An 18069-nucleotide genomic window follows, 5' to 3' on the forward strand; every position below is an offset into this window, starting at 1 on the left:
TTTTGACTTCCTGTCAGATACGCTTTCTTCATACAACTGCGGTAAACATAGAAATTGTGTTGATGTATGAACATTTCTTCAAATGAAATAGACAAAATGCTGACTGATGAATTCTATTTGAATTAATTAATATTGATGATCTTTAATGACCTATCTGATAACTGGATTACCTGTAACAACAGATTATTACACCTGTTGTAACTGTTGATTGGCTTGGGGTCGTAAACAAAGTCATAAACTTGTCGCCAGGTAAAATTTTGTATAATTTTTTTTTTAATATTTACCAATTAAAATGGAGATTGATATTGTCAAGAAATGAAAGTTTTTACATAAGAAAATGTTGGTGCCAGAAATATTGCTAGCAGCCGTATTTTGTCGCCAGTAAAAAAAAAAATCGTAAATTGTGACATTGGCGATGCACAGCGCGGTCCCTGCATTGGCAAACCCTTGAAAGAGAAGCAAGGACTGATAATCTGCATGTCATTAGATTGAGATTTAGAAAGTCTTTCTTTTGACATAAAAAAATAGTAAAAAAATAAACTAAAAGAAAAAATTACATAAGTTTTCTTAAAATCACAATTAATTGCCAGATAAATTATAAATAACCACTTTACAGAAGATTTCTGCTGCTAAAAATTCCCAATCGAATATGAATGGTTATAAAATATATCAAAATTGATTAGGAAACACCCTGCTTGTAAATTTACCTTGATGAATAAGCTGGTAGAATGCATGTTGACCATTAGTACCTGGCTCCCCCCAGATAACAGGACCAGTGGAATAATCCACACGTTGTCCATTTCTGGTGATGTATTTACCATTACTCTCCATATCACCTTGTTGGAAGTAAGCTGCAAATCTATGCATATACTGTAAGAAATTAGAATATAAAATATCAATTATCAAAAAATCCTTTCAATAATCAGTGTTTACTTTATGGCAGTTTTATAGTCTCAGAAAAACTTGTGCTTATCTCCCTTTATTTTGCATCTGTTGTCTACATTGCTAAACAGTTCTTTTGTTTTGTTGTGTTGATGGGCGACTGTCTTACCAATCCTTTTGATTGAAAAGAATGTGTTCGTAGCACATTGATGCTTCACTCACACTATCATTTTCTATGTTCAGTTCAGTGGAGCATGAAATTGGGGTCAAAACTCTAATTTGGCATAAAAATTAGAAGGATCATATCATAGAGAACATGTGTTCTTAGTTTGAACTTGAATGGACCTCAACTTCCTTGATCAAAATCTTTAACCCGAAGGGGGACAGACGAACAAACACATACTAAAAAACATAATGTTCTATGTTGGGCATAAGGACTTCAACTTCATCAAAAACTACCTTTACCAAACACTTTAACCTGAAGGGGGACAGACGGACAGACGAATGAACAAATGAAAGAAGGACTGAAAAACATAATGCCCTATGTTGGATATAAAATAGTAAATGTGGCCTAAATTAACAATTCAACCTGTAGTTATCTTTATACATTGATTATGTTACTTACCTGATCATACGGAAGAAGAGTCTGAGTTTCAGCTTTGTAGAAGTTACTGTACCATATACCAAGTAAAGCTAATATAACTGGTACCTAAAACAGAAATTATTGTATCAATTCAGTTAACATGGTAAAAATAACTGGTTCATTTCCCAAGTAAAATATAGAAATAACTGATTCTTTTTATATGTGTTTAAATAAAAAGTTTTACCTCTTGACTTTTATTTTCATTGTGGTCTGGAAAAGAAAACTGCTGTATTAAGAAATATATTCAAACATGATGTAAAATGTAAAAAAATTCTCTGACTTAAGTCATTAACTTTAAACTAGATGGGAAGTATACATCCAATTAACTTATTGCAGGTTATCTTGTGTTTAGTGTTTATTTATTGCAATATAGATTAAAAAAAGGTTTGAAGATTTATAATGGACAACAATGGGACAAACAAATTGTTTTTTGTAAGTAGGAAAAATAATTTGAAACAAAAAAGTATAGTTAGTTGTCAAAAAATATCAAAAGTGGTGAAACATATATTGTGGAAAAAGAAAAAAAACTGTTGATATATTTCTTTCGATCAAGTTTAATCCATTTATTTCATAAAGGAAAACATATAGTTTTGAATCTCATATATATATTCTATTCATGATTGTGACAGTCTTTGACCATTGTCTCACTTGAACATGTTGAATGTTTTGACATATATCCTGAAGAAGATTAGTTAATCTGTTCCCATTACCATACTCACATTTTGTTCTAAAGGAGCTGTGCAGAAATGCTGATCCATAAAATGTCCCCCAGCAAGTAACTCTTCAAAATTATCCATTCCTATTAATGCAAAACATTTTTTGTGAAAAAAAGTAACAATATGCACTAACCATGCTAACCTGAATAATTCAGTCCCTCCCCGTAATCGATCTCTCCTACTTACGAGGGCCTGAATTCCTAACATGATTAAAAACTCTTCACGAATCCTGGATTTTGATTGGTGACCTGTAGAAAAGGTGACCAATCAGCTCAATTTTATCGAGATATATCCCAAGTTAATTCCGAATGGTTGATTGAAGATTTTTCATTGTCTATGCATTCAGGCGTTAATGTAGTAATTGTAGATCAGCAGAATATAACAACTGAATTATTCGGGTAAAATATGCACTTAATAATTTAATTTTAGTATATTCTAATATTTAGTGTGCTAGTGACCTAATATCATATATATGGGTAAGCTCTCACTCCATATGGAATTCACTGACCCCTTATATATCGTGTTAGGTCACTTTATACAACATTTATACAAGAGTAATGATGTAATGCATTGTAATTCATGTTCTTAATTAGTACTCATTACTGCATAAATTTGTTGTACATCAAAAAAATAGTAGATTTGGTGTTTCGTACACAAATTTTGTACTCTAAGAACTGAGTAAAGTTTTATGGCAGAGAGCTCTTTACTAACATGCTGAACATGACAATTAATCAGTTTGTCACTTTTAGTATATATTTTAATAGAAGCTGTAAGTTTTCATAGAATAAATAATGAATACTCATCAAATAACCTTTAAAATTTCAGTGGTATTCTTAGTATTGCAAATCTATTTTGATTTTAGATTTTCATATTACTGTTTCATGTAAATAATCTATACTTACCATGCTTACCAATAGATAATGCTATAGACATACCAATGGCTGACCACAAGGCACTTACCAATAGATAATGCTATAGACATACCAATGGCTGACCACAAGGCACTTACCAATAGATAATGCTATAGACATACCAATGGCTGACCACAAGGAACTTACCAATAAATAATGCTATAGACATACCAATGGCTGACCACAAGGAACTTACCAATAAATAATGCTATAGACATACCAATGGCTGACCACAAGGAACTTACCAATAAATAATGCTATAGACATACCAATGGCTGACCACAAGGAACTTACCAATAAATAATGCTATAGACATACCAATGGCTGACCACAAGGCACTTACCAATAGATAATGCTATAGACATACCAATGGCTGACCACAAGGCACTTACCAATAAATAATGCTATAGACATACCAATGGCTGACCACAAGGCATTTACCAATAAATAATGCTATAGACATACCAATGGCTGACCACAAGGAACTTACCAATAAATAATGCTATAGACATACCAATGGCTGACCACAAGGCACTTACCAATAGATAATGCTATAGACATACCAATGGCTGACCACAAGGAACTTGCCAATAGATAATGCTATAGACATACCAATTGCTGACCACAAGGAACTTACCAATAGATAATGCTATAGACATACCAATGGCTGACCACAAGGCACTTACCAATAGATAATGCTATAGACATACCAATGGCTGACCACAAGGAACTTACCAATAAATAATGCTATAGACATACCAATGGCTGACCACAAGGAACTTACCAATAAATAATGCTATAGACATACCAATGGCTGACCACAAGGCACTTACCAATAAATAATGCTATAGACATACCAATGGCTGACCACAAGGCACTTACCAATAAATAATGCTATAGACATACCAATGGCTGACCACAAGGCACTTACCAATAAATAATGCTATAGACATACCAATGGCTGACCACAAGGCACTTACCAATAAATAATGCTATAGACATACCAATGGCTGACCACAAGGCACTTACCAATAAATAATGCTATAGACATACCAATGGCTGACCACAAGGAACTTACCAATAAATAATGCTATAGACATACCAATGGCTGACCACAAGGAACTTACCAATAAATAATGCTGTAGACATACCAATGGCTGACCACAAGGAACTTACCAATAAATAATGCTATAGACATACCAATGGCTGACCACAAGGCATTTACCAATAAATAATGCTATAGACATACCAATGGCTGACCACAAGGAACTTACCAATAAATAATGCTATAAACATACCAATTGCTGACCACAAGGAACTTACCAATAAATAATGCTATAGACATACCAATGGCTGACCAGAAGGCACTTACCAATAAATAATGCTATAGACATACCAATGGCTGACCACAAGGAGTACCTGCCTCCAACCCACTACAATAATAAAACATAATAATTCAGAAGATACAATGTCTGCTACACATAGTTATATGCATGAACAAATCGCTTCTTAACTGTAAAAGTTTTTACACTGGAATGAGCCAAAGACTTACATGTAATGAATATTATTGCAGTTTTATGTTTTATGTATATCTAGACTAGCTCTTTCATTTATTATTGCAGTTTTATGTTTTATGTATATCTAGACTAGCTCTTTTATTCTTGCTTATCTGTATTCAACCTCAATCAACCTCATTTTTTATGTGTAATTTTTTTACTTTGGATTCATTTATGTACGTGGAGACCAATTTTCGTGGGTTGAGGAAAAATTGTATTTCCTTTGATATTAAATTTTGTGGTTTAGCTAATGACTACAGAAAAGCTGACTGTGGATTCATTATTATTCGTTGGATACCAATTTTCGTGGGTTTCGTGGGTACAGGTGAACCACGAAATCAAATGTTCAACGAATAACATAACTTCAATAGTCTTTCTATACAGAGATTGGCAAAACCACAAAAAAACAAATATCAACAAATATGCAAGTTTTCAGCAATCCACGAAAAATTAACATGATTAATACCGATGAAAATAAATGAATCCACAGTATATTATATTCATTACCACTGAACTTGTACACATTTTTGTTTAGGGGCCAGTTGAAGCATGTCTCTGGGTGTGGGATGTTATTGCTGTATTGAAGATCCATTGGTGTTCTTCGGATGTCTTCTGCTCTTTGGTCTGGTTCTTGTCTTTTTGACACATTCTTAATTTCCATTCTCAATTTTGTAGATCAGGAAAACTTAAACTGACTAACTCTACGTTATTTTTTAATATTGATTCTATGTCATATGAACACACTTTCAGTTTCTCCATATTACATTTAAATTAAACACTGTTACTTGTTATAAGTCAAGTATATTTGTATGAACATTTATACATATTACATTCACATTTGCATGCCACAACTTAAAATGAAACAACTTCCAGTCAAATTTTGCATCACAATTTTACATAACCAAATCATAATTAAAAAGTGATGACGCATAATGCCAGAAAGTTTATTGGAGAGAGATCTAGGGTAATTCAGAGCATATTCAGCTATATTCTCAAAAGCAAGGGTCCGGAAACGGTCATATATGCCAGACATGACCGATTTGGAAACTCAAAAGTCCTAAATCATTTATTGGGATTTAGGTCAAATTTTATTTTTCAACAGAAATAATTTCGGTCATCATTCGTTGAGATTGAGTTTCAAATCGCCATTTTAAACATATTTTTGTTTTGTTATCGATTTTATGTAATTAAACTGCCACTCCAGTAAAGTGTTATAATCCTGAGGGCCCTCCTAATAGCTATATTAATGCCTCGGGGAGCTATTGGCTATTAATGATCGCTAATCTCTTTACCTGTGTTTTTAATTCACACCAGGCTATTAATCACAAGCTCCGAACTAATATTATAAAGAAATTAAAATTCAATATCAACTGTCTTCATTATTTAATTACTTTTCAGCTAAGACAATTGTCAATTATGATTTAAAATTAAATTAAAACTTGATTTAATTTACGTAGAAAAAAGATTTTTTTTCACTACTAACACACGTGCTTTGTTTACTATGATACGCAAGCCTAAAATTCTCTTCCACAGATTTGACACTAAATCGTAAATTTAAAATGATTTCTTGCTAAATAAAGCAAGTGCAACTATTTTCATTAATATTCTTACACTATTAAAGGTAAAATATTAAAAAAACGATGTTTTCCTGTGAATTTGATAAACAAAACTAATCCCGGGAATAAGTCCGGAATTGTTCGTTTTAGTATTGTCGCATTACATCCGGTTTGAATTTCGACTTCAGAATCGAAAGAAACGTAAGCGATGACTGAAAAAATTACGATTTTGAGTCATTAAAGTCATTTTATTCTTAAACTGTTGCCTTCCCTTAATTGCTCTTGATCGATTTTAGGAAAATGGTAGGATAAATCATGAAGTAAACGCGATGCAACAGTTAAACAAGTTCGTTGATGCTACGAGTAGGAGCATACTCATGCAGTAATGAGACTTTGACAATCTGTTTTTGAAAAGGGGCACCAACTTTTAAGTTATATGAAAATGACCGAAATTAGGTGAAAAAATTTCCGGATCCTTGCTCAAAAGCGTAAATATGTTCTATCAAATAATATAGATGTATGTTAAAAATGTTATAAATATACTTACATCCCAGAATTCAAACATATTCTTTTCATCGATTCCAAAGGCTTTAACCAATGTCTGTCAAGAAAAATAATGAATCAAAATTAGCAAAACAAATCAGCAGATAAAATAATTCAGATCTGAATTACAATATGAAATCCATTTAGCAGTTTAGTACAATTTGTTTATGCCATGCGATATTGCAATTTTTTTTCAATCAAAATGCATCTACCTATTGATTTTTTACAAATAAATAGTTTTGGTAAGACTATTTCTCTACAAGATTTTCACCACGGAAAAAAAATCAAACATTTTCTCAGTTCAAGATATTCACATTTTTCAATTCAAGATGTTCCCAGATTTGTTTAAAATGATTTTCAAAACTTTTGTATTATACAACAGCAAATAACAATAGGAGCACATTGCACATTGCACACATTTCATATATGTAATGTATGTAAATGGTATTTAGTGAAATTCAATCTGAACGATTGTAATATATTATTATATTGCATTATCATAAGTGTGTGTGTGCACTTTCAAAGTCTGTACTTAAGGAGGCTTGAGGGTAAAAAAAAAATCAGAAAATTTTTTTAAAAAAATTTTCGTTATAAATTTTATTTATTACACTATTAGGCCAACATTCAAAATATCTTTGTTTCCCCTCGCTGACTGAGGTTTTCAGGGTATGGGTAGGTAGGTAGGCATATTATTTTATTTTATTTCTTGATATGATTTTCTATATTGAATTTGTACAAAATAGTAGATAGATTTTATAGCATAAAGTTCAGATCATTTTTACTCAACTATTTTATCCTTTATACAGAAGAGGTTAATAAAGACCAAGCAAATCAAGATGCACTCTGACAGTGGGTTGAAAGATGCTTTATTTGGTTTTATTAGATATACTACTTTATGGAATTATTTTGCTGCAGATAAAATTTATATTGGATTGTATCGTATGTTTCAGAGAACTTTTATCTAATATCTAGGCATCTTTTCTATTACAGATTTATATATCATTGAATATTTTCTAAATCATGTTTTACCATGTTTACTATAAATTCTCAATATTAAAAGTTTATATGTAAAAATATGCCTTATTCTAAAATATATCATTTTATTGAACATGTTGAGATAAGAACACAATACATAGCTAGACATATTCTCAAGTGACTAGAATCTAACAGGATCCTTCCTTGAACTTCAAAACAAAGGATATTAAAACCATGTTTCAAAACATTTCAAAATGTTTAAAGTCTTCAATAAGATCAAATTCTGCAGTCAAGGGCTCATTGTTATCAATTGTCAATTATTCATCGCTATTCTCCAATGTTGATAGCTTGGCAGAAAAGTTGCCATTCGTAAGGGCATAATCAATTGGATCATCAACCTCTGTGTCTCCTATTGCTTCGTCCATGATCTCACTTATTGTTAATTTTGGACTTATCTTCAAAATTTTCATAGAAATGATATTCTTGACAAAATTATTGTCGTTGATAACCCTAGCAGATACACAAATAGTGTGACCAGCCATGTTTACTTTTTTCTTGTTTACGTATCATTTAGGCGCTTCAATACAAAAATGTCCTGTATTAAAACACACCTGGACTACAGCATCGGAAAGGTATCACCAAAAACCAAAATGAAAATAAAATTAAAAAAATATTGAACACGAACGGCCAATAAAATTTTTCGGGTCGCGGCGATTTTACCGGGTCGGTAGTGGGAGGGGAAACAAACAATATTTTATTTTTGGCCTTAATTGTTATTTTATTATCAATATGGTACAAAAATCAACAAAAAAATTGATTTGTTTTGGCCCAAGATGACTTTTAAAATGTTTATATCATTGAAATAGCTCCAAATAATCTCCCTTTGGTGAAAAAATATTTCGATATTACCTATATTTCTCCTATTAGTTCAACAGAAAAAAAAGTACCTTACCAAAAAAGCATGCTTCTTTCTAGGGCAGATTGTGAGCTTAAATGAACAGTAACCCCATTTTTTACTTCATTTTTCTATTAAGTATATGATAAAGTTCATTTATAGAAAAAATTGTGAAACCCTATATTTAAAAAAAATCAATTTAAACCTGGAAGCCCCCTTATATAAGATCAAATTCTGCAGTCAAGGGCTCATAAGATTGTATATCAATACCATGCACATTAAGAAGGTCAAATACACATATATAACTTTTTTGTAAACTTATTTTACAATAGTACTTGCTACTTACAACATTAGTTGACAGAGCCACAAAGTGTTTTCCTACTGCACTTTTCTACAAAATAAAACAATTTTTATATTAAACTAATAAACACCATTTTCTGGTACATTAAAACATATAACTCAAAGGTTTACAAATATTTTTGTCTCGACTATCTGAAGGGTTTGTAGATTGATATGCAATGCTGCATTTCATTCCTCTCACAAAGTTTATGGCTATAAAGCATCATTCTTCTACTTCAATTACCATTAACAATGGTAACACATCAATAGCATATGAGTTTTGAAATTTACAGAATGGAATTCTTAAAAATGTTCATCAAATTATGCAGTCTGATTTAAATCCAACCTCTCAGTGCTCCCATTTTCTGATATCAGAAAACGAGAGCACTGAGAGGTTTGATTTTAATCAGACTGCCAATTATGCAAATCTGTTTCATCCAGTAACTATGAATACTGTAGATTCAGAAATTATGGCGTGCATTTATTATTGTGATTTTGTCATTTTCGACTTGAATGCCATTTTAATTTTTACGATTTTGAGAAAAATCCTGTTTAATTCATTTATTTCAAAATGCAAGTTTAAATTATTGCGTTTACAACTCAGTCGCATTTTTGCAATAATAAAAACCTCACAATAATTTCTGAATTTACAGTATTCATTTGCAATCCAGACTTTAAAATGTCTTTCAAAACAGTTAAACATTCATCCAAGACAATTTTAAATGAAAAAGATGTTGATATCTAAACTGAAGTTCTTTTCAACAACTGTTTGAATATCTAATCACAATTTAAAATTTGTAAGGTACTGGCAGGAAAACCAGTAAAAGCTTGGGCACCCTAAAACCTGTCAAGTATATATATGTACTTGATTTTTTTATGACAATTAAACCATAGAGTTTAATCATGTTAATAGCATTGCATATTGAATAACTAAAACAAAAAGTGAAGCAACTTAGGTGAGATAAATATGTCAGAAATATATATAAACTGGTCATGTTAAATTCAATATAAGCTTCAACTCAATTACACAATAAAATCAATATTCTGTCATCATCAATATTTCTACATATTACTATTTTTTTCATAAATTTGAAAATTGCTACAGTTCTTAACATTTAAAAATGTCACTTACATCCTTAGCAGCAGCCAGAAACCATGCCTTTGCTGACTCAGCATTTGTTATTGTTTCCTGTGTGGTAAAGGTCTGAAAAGATATAAATATAAATACAAATGTACATGTAGTCCCATACAAAATCATGATGATTGTTCTCTTCCTAACTGTAACACTTTTAAATGATACAGGGAGACACTAACTATTTCAATTTATAGCTAAATATAAAAAAGAAGATGTGGTATAAAGTTCAATGTGAGCAAAAGGCTCACAAAGTTTTACCTCTACTCCCCTTAAACTTATTATACAATGCATTTACTTTGACATGCAGACAGACAACCTTATCTGCAATACAATTATGTTAGTAAGTAACAATAAAATCTAGCATCAGTAATAACCTTAAAGACAATCAAAAGATATAAGTCAGACATACTCTTTAACATTTACTGTGGAGTTGTTGAAATAAATTTGTGACCATGCAATCAGATACATCTATATTAATGAAAAATTGCCTTGTGTTAGTTATAAATAATTATAGATTTTCGTTGGTCATGTCAACGAGATTGATTTTCTCGCTTGAGGCAGCACGGCGAAAGTGAGAAAAGCTATCCAGTTGAGATGACCTTTAATAATCTGTTTATCATTATTTTACCAATGGAGACGTTAATTTCATTGACAACCACATGTGTGCCCTTAGTTTCTAGCGATAATTTTTCATATCACTCCACTGTCCTGAGAATGGAAATTATCAGTCAATGAGATCAAAGGAAAATTTTGTAAAATAGGGATAATGTCAAATATCATTAATATCCTTCAAGGCAGATACACATTTTAAAGTATATATTTTTAACTGAAATTTATATACATACTGAAAGAGTGAATCCTATATAACACTTAATATGACCGTGGATTGTGGAATATAATGACACTTATAAACAAAACAACTATTTTGAGGGAAAACAAAATTGTCCAAGTTGTAGATTTTTACTCTTTTCACAAAAAATCTTAAAGAGTAAAAATACTCAGTTGGACATACATGTGAACTTCCCGACGGGAGTACAATAATCCCGTTTTCAGGGGTCTCCTCCCGCCCTCCCGTTTAGGAGAAAAAACTCCCGTGTATGAAATATTTCATGAATGAAAATTTTCGGACGCCATATTTGATCATTTCTTATCAAAGAAGATGTATAATTATATGGCTTCACTTGACAGCTTGGGTGTCAAACATACTGGTAATCAACGATGTTTACCTCTGGCTAACTGCCGTTGTTTAATAAAAATCGATGCATTACGTTTGCGCGCATTACCTTTACATTTTCGCGCAAAAATCATTACGTTTGCGCGCAGCTTTTGATTACATTTGCGCGCATTTTTTTGACAGGTAAACTCAGGTAAAATACAGGTAATAATACTTATTTATTTATCCAAATTCGCATTCCTTGTTTTTTATACTCAACACTTAGCCCTATAGTTTCTGAATTTTGTGCAACCAACTTTGGCCTAAATGAAAACGGCAGCGTTCTATTCTGGAAATACAGATCTAAATGCATTGTACATTGCGATTTCAAAGTCAATATGTACGATGCTTGGTTTAAACAGTACACAACGAAGATATCATGTTGAGCAAAACAGTGTAAATTTCCTCTGATTTGGATGGTAAGAGAGCAAATTCTAGTGGTACATAATGTCCCAATTTCAATCAATGAAACGTGTAAAGTTGTTCAAAATATTTTGGACAGTAACTGAAAGTTCCGTCAACTAAAAGTTCTGAAGCTTTTGTGCATAATGCATCAAGATTGGAATTGCATGACAGTATAACAAAACCATGCTCTATGCTGTTAAAATGATTCCTCAATTATGATTTAATTTAATTTTTATTTATATTTTATGCTCTTCAACTTCGTACTTTATTTGGCCTTTTTAACTTTTTTGGATTCGAGCGTCACTGATGAGTCTTTTATAGACGAAACGCGTTTCTGGCGTATACACAAAGTTTAGTCCTGGTATCTATGATGAGTTTATTTACCTGAGTTTACCTGTAAAATGAATGCGCGCAAATGTAATCAAAAGCTGCGCGCAAACGTAAAACATTTTAATCCCCAAATGCGCGCAAACGTAGTGCGCCCATAAAAATTTTGAGTATTGGAAATAATTGAAATACATATTTGTTACTTCCCTTTGATTTATTTTTGCTTTTAAAAATGTAAATAAATGATTAATATTTTAATCAAATAATCATAAAAGGATGGTAATTAAATGAATTTAAATGTTTTGGGACAAATAAAAAAAATATAAACCTATAAATTATTTTAGCAATCTAGACTTCCTTTCAAGGATTAAAATGAAGTTTATATGATAAATCTGTCTGTTCAATATATGACTGGAACCTACAATATGTACATGAAGACTGAATAAAAATTCTAGTTAGTTTACTTCCTATGAAAACCTCGGGACTAAGAATTATAGATGTTAGTATATATAAGATTTTATTGTTTTAGCTAGAGATAGCAAAACCTTTACACTGTTTAAGTCTTTTAAAGTTTTCTGGAAATATGACTTTCATAATGCTTAAAAGCCATGCAGTACTATTGTTTTTTTAATTAATTTATGATGTTGCAAATATACATGTAGAGCATATTTCTTTCTTATTTGTCTATACAGTTACCAATGATGAGGAGATGGAGTCATGAATACAAATCTATACAGATAAGATAAATAAATATAATGATTTATTTGCAAGCAGTGAACAATCATTTATCAAAAACAAAACAAAACAAGAAACAGATTCTTCTTAATATTTTATTTCTTTCAAATAGAAAGGCAATAAGGGTACTATAAACATATTACAATTTGATGGAAATTTGAAGAAAAAAACACAATTTCTACATCATACGGTTACAATTACGACAAAATTTATGTCGATAAAAAAACCTCCTGATCTGAGTCCTAATCTCCTGACCAAAATTTCCAAATCTCCTGATCTGAGTTTCACAGTCCATCACATGTATGGTTGGACAAAACACTGACAACAGAGCACCACAATAAAACACGACATTCTCATAAATACATAAGATTATTGTCATGAAAGTGTTTTCAATAAATTTTATTATGGTTTGAAAGGTAAAAGCTCATAGTTTTCAATCAATACATAACTTGCCTATATTATACCTACTTTTGACGCAATGATAAACAAAGTTGTTTCTGGATTCAGATTCTTCAAGGTCTTTGCTAAATGTGTACCATCAATGTTTGATATAAAGTGGGCATTAGGTCCTTTCTGATATGGTTGTAGAGCTTCTGTTGCCATTAATGGACCCTGAAAAAAAATAAATAGCACAATAATCAGTTAACTAATAGAATTTGTGCCTGAAACATTCTCAGAGGTGGATTTAAAGGGATAACCACCCATTATAGAGCTACATATATGGTTAGTAATTTTTACCAGTCCCACTTCTAAGTTTACCTTGGTGTTCCATCCATTTTCAAAATATTGACTAGCAACTGATTAAAACTTTTGACTGTTGTATTATTTTTCAGAAAGGTGGGTTTTTTTCTTGTTTTTCTTTTCCATTTGTGAAACTCCTCTCCCAAAAAATCAAGCTTGAGAATTAATGAACTTAAAACCTATCTTTAAATTTCTATATTTTCTTTTTTATTCTTAAAAAATATATATTAGCATTGTCTATTGTCACCACTTAATGATTTTAATAAAATTCATTCCTTTTAGGTCTATTTCATAATTAAAAAAAACAATTAATAAATCTGGACATGTTAATATGAGTACACAATATGTTCTTTTACTATACTATACAACATGTGGAAAACTAGTATAATTTAGTGAAGAAGTAATGTATACAAAATAGAAAATGGAGCAAATTTCCCAATCATGAAATACATATTTTGTAAATAAGAACAAAGGAGATAATTTTTATGGAAAAAGCCACTCACAAACAAGGGAGATAATTTTACCTAAAAAAAAAAAATCACACATGAACAAGGGAGATAATTACCAGATCTGACCCACCAATGCCAATATTTACAACATCTGTGATAGATTTTCCTGTATAACCTTTCCACTTTCCACTGATAACCTCCTCTGTAAATTCTCTCATGTGCTGTAACACTTTGTTCACATCAGGCATCACCTATAATATAAATTATCTAGGAAAAACTTTAAATGTCCTTCACCTTCAACAAATCTAATGGATTTCTTACGTTTTCCTTACTCTTAATTTGAGAGAACAATTTAAGTAACATTTATAATATTATACTTTCCAAAAGCAAAAAATTGATATATGATCTCAACTCACTTCTTCAACTGATTTATTTCTTTTTTTTCTGCCTGGGCAGGTGAATGATTTTATCTTCTACCCCATGTGACAGTTTAATTCAATTCAATCAAAATCAAATGTTTATAGATGCCCCTAATATCCGTAAAAACCTTCATCTTAATAAAATGTCCTTTCTGTCCCATAAAAGTAATTATTTTTCAACACTAACACTCAGCATTGCCTTACATCTTTGTCATTTACTAAGATAGGTGTGTTTGATCTGTTTCTCAGGGCAATGTGTAGTACAGCTCTGTCTTCTGTAAAATTAATCTTCTCGCCACTAAACATAGCCTGTCTCATCTCTTCTACTTTACGGTCTCTTGCCTGAAATGAGGAAAAAGTCTTAGTTATAAAATATTAACACTTTGTATTTAGCTTCCAGTGTTCCAGATTAGTGCCCCTGTTAAGTTTATCCAGAAAAACGCCTTGTAAGCATTTGAAGTCATATGAAACGAGTGACTGTGAAAGGTTTTCATTGGCTGAAAGGTGTCACATTAGTTTTTTATTTATTTCCTTGAATAATCAAAACGTCATCAACTTTTTGTTAACTTTTAACATTTTTGTAGAATATCTGTGTTAAAATTGACCACAGATAAGTTCCTCTTTTTCTCAATTGTGACACCAACGAATTTGTGTACTTTTCTTGAGCAACACAACACATATATCCTCCCAAAGTAAGAGCATCTCAGTCATGTCAGTTCATCCAGATATTTGATGGGGTTTGTATAGCTCAGTTTTTACTTTCTAAGTAGTGCTTTGAACTTAAAGAAGACTGTTGTTTTTTTCAATTTCAAATTATGATTTTGTAATTGTACCTTTTGGTATCTTCTGTTTCTCTTATTAAATACAAAATAGGTGTCAAATTTGTTTTACATGAACATGTAGATAGAAGCAAGCTCTGTGACCAAAACTTCTAATAAAGTCTTGAATTAGCATGATAAAAAATAGAATTTCTAAATCATGTTTACGCTCCTGCTCCACCTTAACATCAATTTAGCATGTACATGTATAAATATATATATCTTACCTAGGAATGGGATTATTTGTAAATACTGAATTATTATTTTCCTTACAACATTCTTAACCATGTTAATTCTTAATGTTATTTTATATTGTCGGGTTGTTAGTCAATAATCATGATAATACAACAAAAAGGAAATATTTACCAGTTGGAATAACATCTTGAGTACTTCATCATTGATCAAGTTTTTGGAATAATCAAGAAGCAACTCTCCATTTTTGGTCAGCAAATTAACACTGAAAAATAAACAGTTATAATGGATTAAGTATCATGATTATGTACAGGAAAAATTTTATCAAAACCAATTACTATCATTTTCACATCACATCACATTTTGAGACTATAATAACAAGCAATTATGTATGCCATAAATTTAAGAATTCATTCATACAGTTTTGTATTTTCCAAAAATGTCAGTCAATGTGTGTTCTACTAGGATTGCCTGTCCTTCGCCTTTCATCTGAAATCTTTGATGCAGAATTATTTACATAGGGCCACACTTAAAAATATTTTGGTTTGCCCAAACCCTACCCAACATCAAGATAGTGGGTAGGTAGGTAGGCATTTTCTTTTATCTTGAACTAATAGAAAGGGTTCAACAGAATCCTACAATGTATAAAAATGTCAGAATTCAAGGGAGGCCTATTGTGTCATTATCTGGTACTGTTTTAGAGAAAATAGGGAAGTATTTGGACAAATTCATGTTACCAGCAGTAGTAAAACAAGAAAACACATTTAAGGGACTCTTTAGAATTTATAAATATTATTGAGAATTGCAGGTAAAACCTGACGTCTACTTAGTCAGTTTTGACATAAAAGAAATGTACAACAACATGAACAATGTGTCCCATGCAGAAATGATTGACGCAGTCAAATATCCACTTGTATTTTTTGTCTATCTGATGAGTTAAGCCTTTTTCAACTGATTTTTATATTTCGTTCTTATGTTGTACTGTTATACCACTGTCCCAGGTTAGAGGGAGGGTTGGGATCCCGCTAACATGTTTAACCCCGCCACATTATTTATGTATGTGCCTGTCCCAAGTCAGGAGCCTGTAATTCAGAGGTTGTTGTTTGTTTATATGTTACATATTTGTTTTTCAATTACAAACGAAAGTGAACCAACGCCTGGTGAGTCTGTAGTACGGTAGAGTCCATAAAGTGGATACCTCGCCGGGTATGCAGGGTCGTTATGATAAAAAAACATAAAATGTAGAGAGTCTTATAACAACAACACTTTAGGGACTGCTGCAGAAAATTTATTGATCGACATGTTTCGGTGCCCTAGGGCACCGTCATCAGGATAAAAACAATACATAAAATCATGCTGAAGAACAAAGTCGGGTTGTTAAAATTTAAACGTCACAATGTTACAATGGTAAGTAACGTTATTAATAGCAACTGAAAGTGAAAGTGAAAGTTCATTGTAAGTATGGAGGTAAACTATAAAAAGAAATTAAAATAAAATGTTTTTGTTGTGAAAATGTTTGTTAAAATTAATCTGCCAACATGTGTTTGTCCTCTTGCATCGTGGAAAGAATAATACAATAAGTTGTCAGGCTGTGTATAGACTGTATAGGTTGTGTGGTCTGAATGTTCATTTAACTTTCTTCCCCAAAATAGACGACATTTTATCAGCAATTCCGTACCATTTCGACTGGCTTCCCTTGGCCAGAGGTACTGCTTCCAATCGCGTCAGGAATGCTGTAAAATGTTTCGGTCGCTGAGAGTAAAGGACAAAGTATAAATATCGCTAGTCTATATGTTGAATTTGAACTTGCTATGTATCGTTCATCAAACTATCGGGAATGGCCAGTTTTCTGTAAAAATGGTTGTATCTCGAGGGTTGTATGTTTGATTACCATATTTTCGAGAGCTTCAGATTGAATTTAAAGAATACGAAATCGGGTGCATTTAATTTCAAATCAATTCTGTAAGAGAGAAATAATTTCCTATCACTGTTCTTTTCCTCCTTAAGGCTCGTATCGGGTTAAGATGGTCCGTTATTATCTATTTCTTTTCTTGTGTTTGATGGCAGCATTCTCGGAAGGCACCGAAACATGTCGATCAATAAATTTTCTGCAGCAGTCCCTAAAGTGTTGTTGTTATAAGACTCTCTACATTTTATATTTGTTTTTCGTTCATTTTTTTACATAAATAAGGCCGTTAGTTTTCTCGTTTGAATTGTTTTACATTGTCTTATCGGGGCCTTTTATAGCTCACTATGCGGTATGGGCTTTGCTCATTGTTGAAGGCCGTACGGTGACCTATAGTTGTTAATGTCTGTGTCATTTTGGTCTTTTGTGGATAGTTGTCTCATTAGCAATCATACCACAACTTCTTTTTTATATTGGCCTTTGATAATTAAATGTCAACATATGATACTATTGCCTCCCCTGCGATATATATTGGAACTTCTAAAGATAGTTCTTGAAAATAATGAATTTATGTTCAATGATGAATTTTATAAACATGATAAAATTTCAACTGGAGTTCTAATGGGAAATAGATTATCACCTGAAATTACGGATCTGAGTGTTAAAATATGGAGTCTTAAATAGTATTTTAAGGATTTTCTAACATAAACAGA

General features: G+C 31.6%; 1 protein-coding gene across 1 annotated transcript in view; it reads right to left on the reverse strand.

Annotated features, from left to right (window-relative positions):
- Positions 1–18069, reverse strand: part of LOC143080410 (glucose-6-phosphate isomerase-like) — a 29795-nt gene that overhangs the window by 9691 nt on the left and 2035 nt on the right. Inside the window, exons 2-12 of the mRNA XM_076256245.1 lie at positions 15625–15715; positions 14645–14782; positions 14138–14272; positions 13300–13443; positions 10149–10220; positions 9024–9068; positions 6812–6865; positions 4525–4585; positions 2245–2324; positions 1508–1591; positions 708–870 (exon numbers count right to left, since the gene is read on the reverse strand). Coding sequence (XP_076112360.1) covers positions 708–870; positions 1508–1591; positions 2245–2324; positions 4525–4585; positions 6812–6865; positions 9024–9068; positions 10149–10220; positions 13300–13443; positions 14138–14272; positions 14645–14782; positions 15625–15715 — 1067 coding nt within the window. The remainder of the gene's footprint in view (positions 1–707; positions 871–1507; positions 1592–2244; positions 2325–4524; positions 4586–6811; positions 6866–9023; positions 9069–10148; positions 10221–13299; positions 13444–14137; positions 14273–14644; positions 14783–15624; positions 15716–18069) is intronic.

Source organism: Mytilus galloprovincialis, chromosome 6 (genome assembly GCF_965363235.1).
Source record: "Mytilus galloprovincialis chromosome 6, xbMytGall1.hap1.1, whole genome shotgun sequence".
Classification (NCBI taxonomy): Eukaryota; Metazoa; Mollusca; class Bivalvia; order Mytilida; family Mytilidae; genus Mytilus; species Mytilus galloprovincialis.